The following is an 18,803-nucleotide window of genomic DNA, read 5'->3' as shown; positions in this document are numbered from 1 at the left end:
AGAAATAAATAAATTGTCCTTTGTGGGATTTTAGAAAAAAAAATCAATTTGCGGGATGTTATTAACGTGTAAGTTTTCGTATATTTTTCACAATACCTTCGGGAAAAAATTTGAAGATAATAATCACGGGTCCTGTTGACCATTCGTTTTCCTAATACCGTACTTCGGCGCCCTTACTGGGATACTTGGTATGTGTTTAAATTGTTTTGTTTTCTTTTTGACAATATCCGACACTCGACACAAGTCTAAATCAATATAAATGGTTTCAAATTTTGAATTTTCTTAACTGATCACCCTGATCGCTATAGAGCCGAAGCAGTTCGACTTGGTTGAATATATTTCAGTGGATTTATCAAAGTTATCAAAAGCTAATGTTTTATTTCCAGTTCCATGCGTCGGGTTGTATAATACGACCAAAAATATAGTGCATCTATTGCTTTGACGCTTTAAGTGTTTTACCTTACCTTAACCGCAGACCTTTGCAGGACCGTGGTAAAACCCAACCCAACAGATGTTTATTCTGAATTGAGTAGGTCGTGCCTAAGATGGACCGTAACGAATATTTCTAGAAATTTTTATTTGAAACGTAAATTTGATTAAGCATTGATGCTGCTGGTATTTTCGAATAAGTAGAAACTTTTATTTTAACATCAGGTGATATGTATCGTTCTTAAGGGTTTAATCTAAATTGCAATGTTTGTGTATATTACGGAGGTATTTAACTGTGATCCCTCCAGTAAGTACGTATTTATGTACCTGATTCTCGAGCTTTGATCCTACGATGCTGTTTTCACTGGACAGTCCAAAGGGTAAGGGTAAGTACTTATCTTACAGGTAAGTTTGAAAATGATCATTTTTGTCTTGTGCGCTTGTCGATTAACAACATTCTTCTTCTTATATTTTTGTATCTTCTACATAGTTATTCGATTTGTAAACAATAACAGTCTTTTTTAAAACTATAGATCACATTCGCGGTAGATAAAGGTACGTCATAAGAATACAGACAAATATTTATCAGAATCTTACAATTAAACATTTTTTGAAGATTCCTGTTCTTTCACACTTTAAAATGTGGAGACCGTGAATGAAGTAGATATTCTCTTGTTAGAAGGAGACATGGAAAACAACGCAGAATTTGAAGACGAAGTGGAGATGGTAGTCGAACCTAATGACAGTTTAGAAGATGAACTATTCCAGCAAACTGATCCGTTTGTCTTCGGATGCTAAACAAATTGTTTTCAATGTTTGCAGTTTTATAAGAAATTCAGATAGGGAAATAGGAGCAGCAATAAAAACAAGTGATATGACCAAAGTTCCGAAGTCAGCTGTAAGAAAAATTGTTGCAAAGGGGATAGTCAAGAGGAAAGTGAGAGAAAATGTTGGTATTTCGCGAGGTTTAAAGAGCAACACGCAGATCTAATTAGGCGTGTAATCTACGACGCTTATAAAATGTTTTAACCCTAGAACAACTGCATAAAAATGACTGACAGACTTAAACGTTAGTTGTGCCAAAGAGTCGTTGCGTACTTTTTTGAAGAAAATGGATTTTCATTTTCATGACCGCGGGACTATTTAAGGACTGGTTTGAAAATCAACTATTGCAAAACTATCTCCAGTTGGATAATGCCTCGTATCATTTAACCCAAATTAGAAAAATAACAAATACTTCTTCATATAAAGAAGAAATAATAGAATTTCTGTACGAAAATGATTTATATTTTGTAAAGAGCTACATGAAAAACAGCTTCTGGAATTACATGTTTCAAGAATTGCTCGGCGAAAAAGATTGAAAACATACTTATATCCCGCTTGTTAGTATAGGTAGATAAATTCCTAGGATAGTCCTGGAATGGTTGTGGGTAAGGTTCTACTGGATAGGGTGTTTTGGAGTAATACACAGTAAACAGTAAAAGCACTATATTTCTGGTCGAAGTATAATCGCCCGTTTATTAAACCGATATTCCGAAAAAAACTCGAAAAACGTTACCTGCCCAAATTTCAACCCTTCCACCTGATGATCCACCGCCTCATTATACGACCTACGTCAACTCCTTCGCAGCCCATCAATCATCGACCACGACGACCCCGCGGACAAACAACGGCCGCTCCCCTCCCACCCGGCGCCCCGAAAAAGCTCGCCCCTAATTATTTCTGACGGCGGACGCACCCCCTCCCGTGCGACCCCTGCAACCCCAACCTCGGCGCACTTCACGCTAAACGACAAAAACGTATGAACTAATAACGGAGCACCTGTTAATTTTTGCAGGACGCGCATGTGTGCGTGCCGTCGTTTCAGCAGCGATTTTCAGCGACGGGCGGCTTCAGTCCGGCTGAAAACCACGGGACGGGTAAGAGCGCCGCCTCTTTCGACGGCGGAGTTACGCGACATCGCAACCCCTACACGAGAGAGCACACGCAGACCTTTCCCCGACGACGATGCGTTTGAAGTCGACGTCAGAACGTCATTGATACGTCGGGACGTGTCGCCGTTTTCATGGTGGTTAAACATTAGATCTTGGTGAACTTTCGGTGGTGATTGCATAAAACTGGGAAAAACGATGGGACCGCATCCGTGGTGCGTCGCGATCATGGTCTGTCTCGCTACGTTCTTCGGCGTTTCAGGTGGGCTATTTGCGGACGTTTCGGTTGTTTTTCCGGTTACGGCGGCAGGTTATCGAGTCTGATGTAGCTTGACCGTGTTAGACAAGAAAAACAACGGATCACACACCTTTTCCTCAGAAAATGTAAACGTAATTTTTGTCAGTACCAATGTGGCGACAACCCTGCCTGGTTCTAGGTAGCCATTTGTGTCTTTTTTTTTAATAAACTCAGCCAACATTTTACCATTCACGATTCCACATCAAGCTGCATCTACCGGTCAGTACAAATCATTATTTTTTTTTAGTAGTTTATCAATAGTTATCATACAATAATAATGATACCGTGATACAATTTAAGTTGATCAGATATTGAATAAGCAACACTAATACTAAATACCTGTTAATTTATTAGCACTGGCTTGACCCTTAACCCTACATAATCTATTTTTTCGTTGTTCATTGTGACAGTTCTCGATACTCTGGTATCTGTTTTAAATTTATTTAATTTTTCTTAAATTAAATTATGGTTATAACATCTCTTTAAAGAAAGAAAACTATCGAGATAATGCAAGGTTAACCGTCCATTGACCACTTCTTAATTGAATTGAATTGTTTTAAATAACCTCTGGCAATTGTAGAGTGTTACCTGTCATTATTTAATAATAATATGTATTTTATAATACTGGAATACTATACTTGGCGATTCGGTGAATCCCAATAAAAATATCCTCATCATTTTGTTCTCAGAACGACGCGATTTCTACGTCACGGGTAATATAAATAAATAAACATAAATTTCAATGTATTTTTTCTATTATTTCGGTCAATTAACTGGCCAATTCACTGGTCAATTGACTGATCAATTGACAAAAAAAAGACTAGTCAATTTCACAACCCCACGAAAAACATTTCCAAAACATTAACATCTTGTCATAAAATTTCGCTTAAACGAAAATTTAGAGGTATGAGTTGAAATTTGCAAGGTAAAATATATAATACTCAATTTTAAAATCTTAAGAGAAAGCACAAAATTTGAAAGCAAATTTTAGAATTAAATCTCAAAATTTTGAAATGTTGAGTCACAAATCGATATTTTAGCCTAAAATTTTAAAATTTCTCATAAAACACAATATTTTAGGGAATTACATTTTTTTAAATTTTAATATTTCAAATTATTTTTTTATTTTTTATTATTTTTGTGGACACATTGCCAATATCAGCAGAAATTTTTTTTGTTCGTTCGTGTTTTGCGAATATTTATTAGCAAAAGGCCGGCCTCGCCATTTCGTAATTATTATTTTCGTATTTTATAAACAAAACTATTCGCTTAGTTGTAGGCCAGATATTTGTCTCGCGTACGTGTTTCGTTTGCGATTTATTTATAGGCGTCAAGCGAATATAGAACGGGCCTATTTTAAAACCGATCTTGTTTGATGTCACTATTAACGGAACAGCAACAAGTCCGTCTCGAAATATACAGTCAATAAACGACCTGTGCCACGAAGAAAACTAACTCCAGGACATGCAAACTATAGAAGACTTCGCTAGCAATTGGCAGGCTTCAGATAGTTTTCATTTACTTATTTATTTTTACAGTGTAAAACGCGTTATTAAACTCTAACGCAAGTGCATTACAGTAAATTAAAAAAATAATACAAATGTAAGCGAAAAATAAAAGTTGCTCCAAAAACGACCTCTACATAAATGTAAAAGCCCTGCAATAATTGTGACCTATTTATAAATTGAAAAGTGACTAATTGGATTCTCTTTACATCGATTAAGTAGCGGATAATTAAATACTTATGTACTAAGCGGAGATTTTACTAGTTTGCGTCGTATGGTTGCTTAAGGTTGCTTGGGTGCGCCAAATTGGACAACTTTGAAAGAAAAACTCCCCTTCAAAAGGGAAATGAACGAAAAAGGATGTCTCATTGAGTCCCATTTTCATAAAAAATATAATTAAAAATGAATTGAAAATCGTTTTACCCTTCTCGTTATAAAAATTTTTGATTTTCCAAAGCCTCTTTTCTTCAAAGAAGTTTGGGGGTCTAAAAAAAGCATTTTTAAAATGTAGTTTAATAGTTGAATTATAAAAATATTAAAGAAAATTCCTTACTGGTTCAGTATGGTACTATATTTATTTGGTAAATGTCAATTTTGCTCGAGTCTTTTTGAAAATTGAGCCCCAGAGGCCGCTGTACATTTCGTACAGTTCGAAAAAGCATGTACACCGTGTGCCAAATAAAACGACCCACTTTACGATCTGTTTCTTACAAAAGTTTCTTGGCCTCTACTTAAGATTTAAAATATTATAATTTTGTTGACACAGGGTGTCGCATTTTTGGAATCCTTGGTTAATGTCGAAATATACAGGGTGTTCCATTTAAAATAACATAGTTGATGTCGGGCGGGACAATTTTGGGACACCCTGTATCAACAAAATTATATTTTTTTAAATATTCAGGAGAGTCCAAGAAACTTTTGTACGAAACTTTTTTTCGTATCTTTTATGGGTTAAGAGATCGTATAGTGGCTCGTTTTATTTGGCACACGGTGTACATCAAAATAAATGCATGGAGAAAACGCCAACTTAACGAAATTATTCGGCTAACGAAAGGTTACGTGGTGATATTGTAACTTGAGCTTTGCTAATTTGAAATTTAACTTAACAATAAGTTCTTTGGCTAAGTCCGATTTTCTTGGGTAAATAAAGTTCAGACGAATGTTGCTTTTTTTGCTTTTATTTCTCCCATTTGAAGTAACCGGCCATCCGCTTGTCCTGTGACACTGTCATTGTAGCGTTAATCCACTGGAAAAGTTAAATGTAATTTTGTTGCTCATAGGCATTTTCACACCTACTTTCTCGTTCCTATGGAGACAGGTAAATTCAATATTCTCACAGTCTGTAGCAGAAAAAATAAACACGAATTTCTTTTAAGGGCGCGGGTAATTTTAAGGTTTTTCTCAGATGAAGGAACCAGCCGTCGGCGCGTAGATATAAAAATTGCAGCCAACGCGTTAGGAACTTTCAAAAGCGTTTTCCTGGATATATACGAGCGATTTAATTCGACGAAAACACGCCAGGCATTATCTATTATTACGGGTGGTGGAATTTTGCAGGTATTAATGATTTTCCGATATATCTGTATAGACAATGCGGACTTTTTATGCCGGTTACCGAATCCGGTATATATGGCGGTATCCGATCGATAACCGTTTTATGCCCTCCCCGTGAAAAGCGTTATTTTTACCCACCTGGGGGGCGGGTACCGGGGGCCGAAGGTATAACGAGACCATTGTTACGAATCGACGCGTTTTTTTTTCGCTCCTAATGAGCGGAATTTTGTGGCCGGGCGGCGGCAGCGGCTTTGGGGAATTTACACTCAGAAATTTATTCGTCAATACAAGACTACGAAAAAAACTCGGGGAGAAGCAAGAAGCGTCTGGAAAATAGCAAGATACATGAACGTATTTAAAAATGATCAAACGAGACTTATGGTGTTAGTTATACAAAAATCGGAAGTTTCAAAATGACTTTTTCCGAAATTCACTTATCTTGTCTACAGATTAATTGATAGTTTAAAATTTTAAATAGACGCTGTGTGTTTAGTCATTTTGAGATTCTTTATAAAGGGTTTTCTCCAATCTACTACTATTTTTACTTGCTTTTCACTGTTTTTTTTTTTCTCTCGAAAACGACTAACGACAAACATGCAGTAGGAATTATAAAATTAGCTTAATTTTTTATAGAAAATCCAAAAATGCACAAAATACAGGGTGTTCGATTTAAAGTTTCAATTTTAATAGTAGTAGTTTAAAACACTTTATAGACAAAAGATATGAATACCGAAGAATCTTATTTTAAACTCTACAGCTTTTGCGTAACTTAATTTTTATAAAAAATAAAAGAAGATGTGCAAAAAAGGAAATACCAAAATCCAAGAATTTTGGTATTGTTAGTCTCCCTCTAATAATTTAAGTTTGGTAGCTTCAGGGAATTGTGCATCCAAGTTCACAACTCCTATTCATTTACTTGACCCTGTATTTTTAATGGTTCAAAAGTTACCGACACATTTCTACCCAGCACTCATCTTCTAAACCTCACCATTATTTCAGTTACAGTAAATAGATTTATAATGGAAATTTATCATTAAATATACATTAAAGGTATTAAACTGATAAGAACAGATACTACACTTTGATCTTAGCCAAAAGGCCGAGAAGAGAAATATACATATCAATAACATAATAACATAATCTACAAGGGAATAGTATATTAAGCAACATAAGTGTTTAAGAAACGAGTGACTTAAAAATTTTACCGAACATGTTGCATACTATACTTTTTCTACAACCGTTAGTTTTTGGGTACATTTTCGCAAAACAACACGAATATATTCACTGATATGACCGTCAGAATTGGCAAACGTCACAATTCAAGGCGTGGGAAATATCTCCGAAAATATCCGATGGCTCCCAAACCTGTGCGGTAAAATCCCGGAAATGTACGAAGTGGCTCAGATCCGTGGGAAACGAAACTGAAGTGGTAAAGTGGCGCTTTCCGCACTTTAGATCGTTGTATAACTGGGCATTTTACAGACGGGAGAAGAAAATTAGTATATTATGCAACAAGTGCAGTAAACGGCATTTGAATCACGACTGAAAAAGTTTACCGAACGTGTTGCATACTATACTTTTTCTACCACCGTTAGTTTTTTGGTATATTTTCGAAAAAAAACGCGAATACATTCACTGAAATGACCGTCAGAATTGACAAACGTCACAATTCAAAGCGTGGGAAATATCTCCGAAAACATCCGATCGCTCCCAAACCCGTGCGGTAAAATCCCGGAAAAGTCCGAAGTGGCTCGGATTCATGGGAAATGAAACGAAACGTGTGTAGAAAAAATATATTTCAACATAATTTAAAATCTGTAACCAACTAGAGGAACTTTATTTTTAAGAGAAGACGAGAAGACGTGTATCTACAAGTTCCACAGTCTGTGGAATCTCATTAAAAGCAGATTTTTGAAATACTAATGGAACTTCTAATGGAAAGTGCAAAGAAGCTTTTAAAATTATGTATCTTTTAAAACGAGAACAAAGGTAGTAAAACTTTTATTTAACTACTTTAGCCACTCTTAGAATAAGTTAATTAATCATAGCGATCTATGACAGATAATAACTTAGTTTTCCTTTTACCATGTGTCTGCAAGAAGACCATAATATTATATGGTTTACGGACAAACGATCTTTATGTAATTTATGCCAGTCTCGGACCTATTAATTTACTACTTGCTTGGACCTAGAATAATTAAATAAATAAATAATATTGAGATCTCATTTATACGTCCATACTTTCAAAGGCAAATTTCTTAGGGAGATGTTATTGGTTTTTTGGGAAATTTCAAACACAAAGTTGTGGTTAGTACACGTGAGACACAAAAAAGCTCAAAATAAACGCGCAGGCATTCGCCACAGTTTTCCATGCAAGGAAATTTTCAATTAATCTTATAATTTATAGATACTTAAGTTAACTTTTAACTAACATGAATAGCGAATTCTAATCAACGCGAAGCCTAATTCGCTTTTAAAAAGAGCAATTAAGTGTATTCAGCAAAATGATAATCGTATCTATCTTCGCAATAAGCAACGTATCACGAGTTGCAGCTCGAATTTCACCAAACCGATCTTATTTTCCAAATTGCGGGCGTTTCTACGATCCCCGACGAGTATTAAAAACGATGATTTCGATTTCCGGACGAACCGAGCCAGAGATTATTTTCGGACCCGCTTAGATCACTCGTACTTGTTGCTGGCGAGGCGGTCAGTTTTTCGTTAAACATTTCGGTGCACGTGTCAATAAAAACGATTCCGCTTAATCGGAAAATTTTGCAAAATCTTATTCTGTCCGTTGCGCTAGACTATCGGAAATTTTTTGCCCCGAAAATTTTCATTGTTCTTGGCCGAAATGCCCCCGCGGCTCATTAGTTAAAATTAGCCGGGCGTTTATAAATCTTAATTACCGCGTTTTGCCAGTTACTAAAATAATTACACTTCCATATTTTGAATACAAAGAGTTCTCGTCGGAATGGAAAGTTTGAGCACAAAAGTGAACTTTTGCCGCGCCCTAATGCCTTAAAGTTTGCAAAAGTCCGGGCCGTACTTTCGAAAGCCCCGGGCATTAAAAACATTTCCGAAGAAAGTAATTTGGATACTAAATATTTTTAAAAAGAGAAAAAGAGAAATTTTAATGCCAATTACAGCGGAAAATCCGTCGGTCTCAACTTTCCGACGCGGCTAAATAACCTGCGTTAACAAAAAGATCTTTACATTCGATAACCAAGCTGAACAAATCGTATCAATAGGGCATAGGAAAGATTCAGTAAGCCATAATAATCTCAGTCAACATGAACATCACATTCTAGACATTTATAATGTAATATATTTTAAGAGGGAGATATAAATTTCATTAGCTTGGTCATTCCATTTATAAAAGATTCGATATTTTTACTATATTTACCCTTATCTAACTCACAATCTTTGTTAATCACAAGAAACCCCCAACAATTTTAGTACCAGCGAAGTTTAAGGAAAATTATTTATTCTAAAATTTGGTACTATTGATATTTTGTTAAAAACAAGTGTGATTTGAGTCTAAAAAAACCTTTGTAGCTTGGACGGAAACTAATCATTTCAGATTTCACAACTTTCAAAACAACACGCCTGAGATTATCGTGAAACTAAACAACTCTAAAATAGAAAGCCCTTATTAGGTATCACAATTCATAAAAAGTAAACTCTTATAAAAAATCAGCTTTTGGACATTTATTATGTTCATGCACTGTTGGGGATGTTAAGATTGGGGATATTCTACAGCAATAATAATAATAATAATAATAAAAATATATGTCTTTTTTTCAAATAAATATAGCCAACAGAAAATACAGCAATGAATTGATCATGACTGTTTTGATGCAGTCAGTAATACCTAATAAAAGTAATATTATTATTATTATTATCGTATGGCAATAACACAGTCTAGTTTTAAATTTTAATGTTTACAAAGGTTAAATCTTAATATCTAGGTTTTTAATCCAAACAACAGCCTTCCACAGTCGCAGCAGTTGGTTTCTAATTTGCCCCATTTGTGCAAGGAGTCCGCACAAACACCGCATTCTGTACGGATCCGATTTAGGGAGCACCAGTTTCCTCTCGGTAGTGTAGAACCTGGAACAGTTTGGTTAACGTGGAAAACGCTGCAGATATCTGGAGGAACGCTATTTTGCCACATCTGAGCCCATTCGTCTTGTAGGTGGAAGTTATTGGATATAAGCGCTGCCGCTGTTTGAATTGGAGGTTTTCTGGAGCGGAGCCTGTGCCCTAGTTGAGCGATATCTTCATGGATTTGGAGTTGGGGATTGTTTTGATTTTTCTAAATTCTCTGCAGAGAGCTTCCGATCGCCGGAGATGGGCTGGTGGAATGTTGCAGAGCGCGGGGAGCCATACGTGGGTGTGGATTTGATGGTTCCACTGATCATTCTAAGTGAGTTGTGGATTTGGACATCCACTAGTTTTGAGTGGGGGCTATTCGTCCAGACAGGAGCGCAGTATTCGGCCGAGGAGTAAACAAGGCCAAGAACGGAACATCGGAGCGTTTCGGCTGAGGCACCCCAGCTGGTGCCACATAGTTTGGATATTATGTTGTTTCTTGTCTTAAGTTTGGCAGCTACGTTAATAAAAGTAATAGGGTATTGAATAATAACAACGCGCTGCGTTATTAGAAAAACTGCTACGAAACTTTGCACTAAATTTCATTGTATTTATTAACATTGTGCACATTGTAATGAAAAAGTTTGCTCTCGCAAAGAGTGCTCAAAGGCAAGGTTAGTAATGATTTTTATTTGAAAAAAATGTACGTCTCTATGATCATGCAGTTTTAATCAGTTAATATCAGCATAAAGTTGATGAAAATATTACCAGACTTCCTCAGTCCAAAGACAAAGCGGCAACATTGTTCGCCTTTTTAGATCTGGACAAAATCCGTAAATATAGTCACAAGGGACTCACATAAAATCCTTATCAAACTCTTGCGTAATATATGTCTATTGTTGTAGAGCATTTATTGTAGAGCAGTATGTTTTTTTTTGGACAGTGGGCCATCTTAAAGCCATTTTAAAATGTTGCTCATTTGTCTCCCCGTATATTTTGGACCTCTATGTTCATGCTTGCAGAAATAAAAGCATTTTTCAGCTAAACTGAAATATGCTTGATTATGATGCTCGTGTGCATTACCAGTATTTAATATAATATATAAATTTCCCTCACTCTCCATCAACCTATTATCCGCCTTGTTTCGAAACATCGCGAATAGGAGGCGTGTACAAAAAGTTTGGATCAGAAAGTGGAATATTTCAAATATGTGACTGCATTGAAGTTTCGGGTGTTTTACAACTAGTTGTTAGCAGTTGTTTTCATCAATTAACAGGAATTAGTAAATAATTTTTATTCGACTCCTCACTTGACTTGGTATCGGACACATTTTGCAGGCATTTACAACAATTACGTATTGAAAAAGTAGAATTAATTTGACTTTTTAGACCACTTAGATCTTTGAAATGATAAACCGCTATATTGTTTTTTAGTACAGTTTATTAATCCGATCCACAAAACACACTAAATTTTTTGCGCCTTCCAACAAACCGACTGTTGGTAAAATAAAAATCGCCGTCTACGTATTCCGCATCTCACATGCAGCAACAGGAGTGCGGGGAAAGAGGTAGGCAGTCGCGCGAGTTGCCACTTGCAAACTTTAATCCTAGTTTAACAAAACGAAACCCGTATAGTGTGAAAGGTATACCGATCTCTGAGGTCTTTCTGTCTCCTTTTTTATGACAGCATAAACTTCCTTAAACTTGGTTCTATTCGTATTTATTTGTTTTAAGTGATTGTCTTGTCTACCACCCTTAAGAGCAAAAATCTAGTCCAAGTTTCCGCCCAGCACCTCGCAGTGAAATAACAAACCATAAACTAGATATCTACAATAAAAATTCACCCCCTCGTCACGTTAGGAAATTGTGCGATTGCGGGATCAAAAGGGGGGAGGGCGGTTCGAAACGGCCACCGTCCCCCCTTCCCGCCTTAACTCGTTTCCCCGTCTGGGGATATTATTAACGACTTGTGTCGTTTTTGGCCAATTGTGAGGTTTCGCAGCCGCCCCGGGGGTAAGTTATACGCGGGGCCCACCCCGATCGCACCTGCCCAAGTGCCCCAGGAAATTAACCCGCAAATTGGAAGAAACGGCCCCCTCCTTTCCATCGGGTTACCCCGATGGTATTGGCCCTGGGAAAAATCAAATTACTGCCTTCAATTTGACGGCGGTGTTTTGGAGGAAATTTTCGAGACCTGCTTCTCCGCTTTCCAACTTCCTTAAGGAAATGCGCAGAGATAAGGGGCAAACAACCGCATTTTCCTCATGGATCATGCGTCAGACTTGCTAGTCAGCAACCGCGTGGTCTGCCAAATCTGTAGTTGCGACCATTGTTTTGCAAAAAATTGTGGATAAGGTATTGGCCTGTGGGTAAATCTCTTAATTAAGCACCGAAAAGTTAAATGGTTTACTTTAATTCAGATTTAAAGAAATATTTTCACTGAGATATACTATTTAAAATGAAAAATAATTAATTCGTTTCAAAATCAAAATGACAATTTAATTATAACGAATATGCGATTGATATAAGAAACGAGAACAATTTATTATATTATGATTATTGTACAGTGTGATCAGAGATCAGTTATAAGAAAGCAAAAGTGAATACGTCAGGGAATTGTAAAATGCGGTTGAAAAATGTCAAAAACAAGGCTTCAGAAGAAAACAATTAAATAAAATAACATTTTAACAAACGTTAATGTAACATAGTTTTTTTTTACTTGGAAATCATCACTTTATCACGATAATATTTTAGAAATGGAATGTAATTGTATTTCTCATTTCCAAAACCCCTGAATATAAGTTTTCATGTCGACATGTGAAAATCAGCTTCTGTTTCTTACCTCTCCATCTCAGGGTCGTGAAAAAGAAACGCATTAATTAATTAAATTCGTAATTTAATAGTGAGGTAAGACAATGCCTAGGCTAGCTCATTAACAACCGAGAAAAATTAATAAAGTAGGAAAGAAAAAAAATATATATACTAAACCAAAGCCAGGTTGGAAGGCGGTAAAGGGCACCTCGGTCAGTCCCGGAAGGTGGTAGGTAGGCGCCACGTGATTCGAAAAAGGTAGACTTATCAACCCGAGGTTCCAACCGGTAAAGGAAATAAACAAGTGAATCACGAACAATAATTTATTTCCTTCAACCTGGTGGTAGGTGTGAGTGTCAAATCTCACCTTCAAGTTTTGGCGGTGCAAAAGAATGTAAGACACTATAATTTAAGGCTATAAGTTCCGCAAACCGTTCTTGAAGAGAACAGGCCACTTAAGCTACCCAAACCTCAAGATGTCCCGAACGTTACACAGCTGTCTGTCACTATCCCGGGAACCAAGCCAAGATGGAATGGTGGCTCAATGAGACAGCCGCAGGTGGGCAGTCTCAGTTAACCCAGCAAAGTCCGTCCGGAAAGCCGGCTGCTCGATAGGGGAAACTCCACAACTAAACATGTACACAAGAGACAGCATACACTGCAAGACACCAAGCCTGGTCTGGTATTCCGGTGAAAGAAGAAACCACGTGGAAGGTTTGCGGGAAACGGAGCAACAATACGTACAATACTAATTAAAAAAAAAAACCCTAAAATAAAATCGGCATAAATTGAGGAACACTGATTAGGTGGCGAAATGGTTCCAAAAGGTAACTTACCTCGATTCGAGGGTTTTCTGGAAATATGGGGCAATGACAATTCTTTTCAAAATCCCTCGTTGAGGAAGATTCCCATTCCAAACTCCAAATAGATCCAAAAGTATGGGAAATCATATATTAGTGACCAATTCACATATCCCCCTCTTATTGGGGTAGCACTACCGGCTCAAAAAGAAATCGGTCACACAAAAGAAAATCTGCCACAACCCCAAGCTTCAAAAGCCAGCGTACAAAATGCCGGACGATTCAGACAACCAGTTTTATTAAAAGGCTAAACGGGCACAAAAAATTAGAGGGAAAACGCCACTCTTGCCAACCTAGTCGACGGTACGCCGCCAGTAGAAAGAACAACCGAACTATATCTGTGGTGATGGCCGTATGGCCCGTGCCAAAGAATCGAGGTTGCGTCAACGAGATCGAATTACCCGAACGCTATCTATGGTGGCGACCGGACGGCCAGTCACAGAAAATCGAGGAAGAATAGGTTAAGAAACAAAACAATGTTTACTAGGCTCGCCAAGGAATACCGAAGTAATGAAAAGCAAATGTGGTCCCTAGTCTCATAGGGTGACAGATGGTAATGGTTATGACTCCTTCTAATGCGCCACTAATACTCTGTTTTTTGCATTAGTATCTCTCAGTAAACCGGTGTCACTTAAGAGAAAACCAAGCGAACAAGGGGCCACGCACACAGCCGTTGCAGCATAAAATATTTATGGTTCGGCAACACAATCGGCCGGGGAGTACAAGTCCGAAACTAAAGGAACCGAGTCTACAAAAGAACGTGTGTTCAAATTGCAAAATCGATATGAACCTAATAAACAAGAATTTTAATTGTTAAGAAGCACTCGCCAAACAGCAAAAGGTGAAGGAAATGGACAGTACAATTAATTCTACAAGGTACTAATAAAATAAACCCGTTACTTCGCAAATGTGCCAGCACTCTCACTTTAAAAATGCTAAATTTTACCATTGAAATATGAAACCGTCACACTCCCCCGTTCCTCCGTCAGAGGTGAACACCGATCGACACATGGACTTCCACCAGAACAGCAAAATAGCGTACAACTTGCCGAAACGCCCGAAAAAAAAAAACTTAAATATTAGTAAAAGAGCAGCAATATCACCCGAAAACTCGGTAAAGCACGAAGGAAAAAAAAACAAGAACTTACAACTAGTGAAACAGCAGTATCGCGCGCACTCTTGTTGCGCTCGACACTACCTAGTGGAGCCTGCGCATCCACTAATACCAATTGAATAATTTTGACAGGTTAATCCCTAACCCACTACTGTCGCACATCAGACACTACCACATCTAAGGCGGGCCACTTGAATACCAGTAGCCGAGACCTCCCATAAATTGATTGGCTCGCCGAAGCTACCATTCGGGCCAATCTCGAGCCCCCCAATACTAAGCTCCACGCCAAAGACATCCATCGCACTCACCAACACATACCTGCGAGACGCAGCAGTGAAACCGCACGACACCCATTGGGCCAGAGAGCCGTATAAGAAGCCGAAAAAAAAAAAAATTTTAAAAGAGGTTAGCTATACCCAAGTGATCCCCAACAACAGCGCAACGACGAATCCACCGGAAGCAGAAGGGAAAACCTCCAGACTAGAGTGGTAACACTAGGCCGTCGGTAATCTATATACCGCGATGTTAAGTCGATCTAGTAGGCTAAAATTGCACAGGTTACTACAGCGGTAAACAAGTCTCGTGTATTAGCCCTCACAACAGCCCACAGGATTACACCTCCACCACCAAGCGAAACCGACGCACGCAGCCGCGCAAGATCAACCTGGCATAACAAGACCAAAGACACTAATCGGGAAAGAAAAGGTGAGAGCTCGCAGGAGCCCTACCTTGTTGGTGATAACTCTCCAACACTCTCAATATGATTTAGTATATAAAAAAAGCTTACCAAATCTGTCAAAAGAATAACAGACTGGTCAGGCATCGATGTACGGCCTTCAAACAGCAACTGAAAAGTTTAGGGACAGAAAATTCATAAACTTCAGTGCTTATTAATAAGTAAGTAACCCACCTCTAACCCACGAAAACAACTGTCTGAAGGATAGATTGTAAATCCAAACCAGTTGTTCACCAAAACTAAATCAATCGTCATCAGAAGCAAAATAAGTAGGTTTTAAATCTTTGACATGCCAAACACCCGACGACCTACCCTGACTATTCGTCAACTCATACGTCCAACCTCCTATTCTACGCTTAACCGTGAAATTTTGGACAAAGTTTAGCATTGAGGTTTTTCGACGCGTCGGAGAGAATTTTATTTTTCCTCCAAACCCGATCTCCGACCTGATAGTGAACTGGTCTCCTACGCAAATTGTATATTTTACGGGATCGGTCCGCCATTCTAGCTATACGGGCTTTGACATCCTCAAAAAGTTTTCTATAACCTATTACGCGTGCTTTCATCTCGGTCTGTACTTCAACTCGATCATCATTACCATTGTTAAACATATAACGATACTCGGTACCATCTCCGACATACTCTCGTCCAAAATTGACAAAGTATGGGGTATAACCTGTGGTTTCACTCCGAGAGGTTCTTATAGCGCATCCAATTGCAGCAAGATTTTTGTCCCATTCTTTGTGATTCTCTCCCAAATAGATGGAAACCATGGTTTTCACAATCTTGTTGTACCGCTCAACAGGGTCCGCCTGCGCGTGGTAATATGCGGTATACGAGATTTTCACATGATATCTGGAACACAAGGCTTTAAATTCCTTGCTTCTCATTTGTTTGCCATTGTCGCAAATGAGGAACTGAGGCACTCCATACACCAGAAATATTTGCTCTTCCACGAAACGACACAGGGCGCTTGAAGTAGCGCTCCGTAATGGACACAGAGCAACGAACTTGCTGAAGTAATCGCATACTGTAAGGAGGTAGGAGTAACCCTTCTTGCTTCTAGGATATGGTCCCATAAAGTCAAGGCTTATCATTTGCCATGGGCGGTTTATCTCAGGTCGTGTACCCATATGACCTGCTGAGGCCTTTTGCTCCGGCTTGTGTTGGGCACAAATGCGACAACTACGAACATACTTCCTTACATCTGCTCTCATCTTCGGCCAAAAATATTTATTATGAATTTTCCAATAAGTCTTATAAGTTCCAACATGACCGGAAACGGGCTCGTCATGATACTTCCTAAGGATTTTATTTCGGTGATCCTTGGGTACTACAATCTTCCAATAGTCAGACTGCGCAGTAAGTTCTGGAATCGGACATTTTACATATTTATATACAATATTATTCTCCACACGCCATTGGGGAAATTGCTCCGGTCGACTCTCAATATTACTTATCATCTTCCTATACCACGCATCAGTACTACTGCCAAAATCAAGGACTTGCTCAGGGCTCGTACTAACAACTTCCACGTTGATCGGGACACTTCTCAAAAGAAAATCCGGAACGACATTATCTTTCCCTTTTCGGTGTACGATGTCAAAATCATAGGGTTGCAAACGAAGAGCCCATCTGGCCAATCTTCCGGTTGGGTCTTTCAGATTATTAAGCCAAATGAGTGAAGCATGGTCCGTGACAATAGTAAAATGGCTCCCTTCAAGATAATTGCGCAGTTTTTCGACAGCCCAAACGACACCTAAACACTCACGCTCAGTAGTGGAATAATTACGCTCCTGTTTTGTCAACGAACGTGACAAGAAGCAGATTACCTTTTCTCCGTCGCCCGATTCTTGGGTCAGAACAGCGCCAAGTCCATAAGCAGAAGCGTCGGTCTGAAGGACAAATGGTTTCGAGAAATCTGGACACGTTAATATAGGAGCTGAGGCAAGTGCATTTTTAATATGATTAAAGGCAGCCTCGCAATTGCTATCCCAGACGAAAGAGGCATTCTTGTGGGTCAATTTGGTTAACGGCGCGATCAGGGTGGAAAAATCTGGCACAAATCTTCGGTACCAACCAGCCATACCTAGAAATCTCCTAATCTCTGTAATGTTCTTGGGCGGAGGAACCGTCATTATGGCTTCAACTTTTCTGACATCTACATGAAGACCTTTAGAGTCAACTACAAATCCTAAATAATTAAGGAAAGGCATACAAAACTTACACTTCCCAGGGCTTAATGTTAAACCTGCTTTCATTAGGCGATCAAATACCTTACCCAAAATGATTAAATGCGTTTCAAAGTCGGGAGAAATTATTATAATATCGTCCAGATACACCAAAACATACTGTTCTAAATCTGAGCCGAGGACGGCATCGATAAGTCTCTGCCAAGTTGCCGGTGCGTTAGTAAGCTCGAACGGCATTCGCTTGAACTGAAAAAGTCCCCGTTGTGGCACTGTAAATGCGGTATACTCTCGACACTCCTTCTTCACTCCCACTTGCCAAAATGCCGACTTAATGTCCATGGAACTTAAATATCTGGCTCCACGCAGCCTGTCCAAAATTGATGAAACGTATGGTAAAGGGTATGCGTCTTTCTTAGTAACCTTATTAAGTGCCCTGTAGTCTACACAAAATCGATAGGCGTTGTCCTCTTTGGGCACAAGAAGTACTGGTGAAGACCAAGCGCTCTTAGAAGGCTCGATGACGTCCATTTCAAGCATTTTCTTAACTTCTTCATCAAGGATCTTCTGCTTGAAGGGTGAAACGGGATAATATCGCTGTTTAATGGGCTTAACGTTCTCCTCTAAGACAATCTCATGAGTCGCCACTGTAGTATACCCCAAACCTTTGCTCATTCTTTCAAATTTTTCATCCACTAAAGAGTTCAATCTTTCTCGTTGGTCCTCAGTCAAAGTGCTCTCATCCGTAATACCACAAACCTCCACCATAGGGTATTCTCCAAAACGCCACTCGTTCCTTTTCAAATTCGGTACTACATCCATTGAAATCCAAAAATCGGTTCCCAAAATTAAGTTATTTGATAGCTCCGGTACCACTAAAACATCTATAATAGACACCCTCCCCATCAGGGACATTGGCGTCTTTACGGATCCAATACTCCGACAAGTATTTCCGTTCGCAACGGAGCACAACGTTTTCCGAGAGGTATCCAACTTCAAACCTAAATGCATCAATGTCATATAACCTGACTTCCCAACTAAAGTGGCACTACTCCCAGAGTCTAACAAACCCAGAATGGGATGTCCCAAAACGGTAACCTCTATATGCGGTCTCTGATCCTGATTTGAATGGGATATTACGTAATCAATCAATGCTCGCTTCTGAAGAAAAGCAGAAGTGTGTACATTATCGGTCGTCGAAACATTCACAGGGGACACTAACCGACCACTTAATTCCCCTGAGTCTCGTTTTTTGAGCACTCTGGACAGTTTCTAATAGTAT

The 18,803-nt window shown here is 38.6% G+C and overlaps 1 protein-coding gene and 1 non-coding gene across 2 annotated transcripts in view; one reads left to right on the top strand and one right to left on the bottom strand.

The window, feature by feature from the left end:
- The first annotated feature begins 2,338 nt into the window (after positions 1-2,338).
- Positions 2,339-18,803, top strand: part of LOC132697708 (hemicentin-1) — a 405,569-nt gene continuing 389,104 nt past the window's right edge. The window contains exon 1 of the mRNA XM_060663290.1: positions 2,339-2,622. Within this exon, the coding sequence (XP_060519273.1) occupies positions 2,559-2,622 (64 nt within the window). The 5' untranslated portion in view covers positions 2,339-2,558. The remainder of the gene's footprint in view (positions 2,623-18,803) is intronic.
- Positions 6,712-6,828, bottom strand: LOC132698862 (U2 spliceosomal RNA). The gene has a single exon (XR_009618435.1). It is a non-coding gene; the product is annotated as a U2 spliceosomal RNA (small nuclear RNA).

This window comes from Cylas formicarius, unplaced genomic scaffold, assembly GCF_029955315.1.
Source record: "Cylas formicarius isolate icCylForm1 unplaced genomic scaffold, icCylForm1.1 PGA_scaffold_2__14_contigs__length_35257938, whole genome shotgun sequence".
NCBI classification, from domain to species: domain Eukaryota; kingdom Metazoa; phylum Arthropoda; class Insecta; order Coleoptera; family Brentidae; genus Cylas; species Cylas formicarius.
Note: the sequence above shows the minus strand (reverse complement) of the source record. Positions and strands in the feature narration are given on the sequence as shown.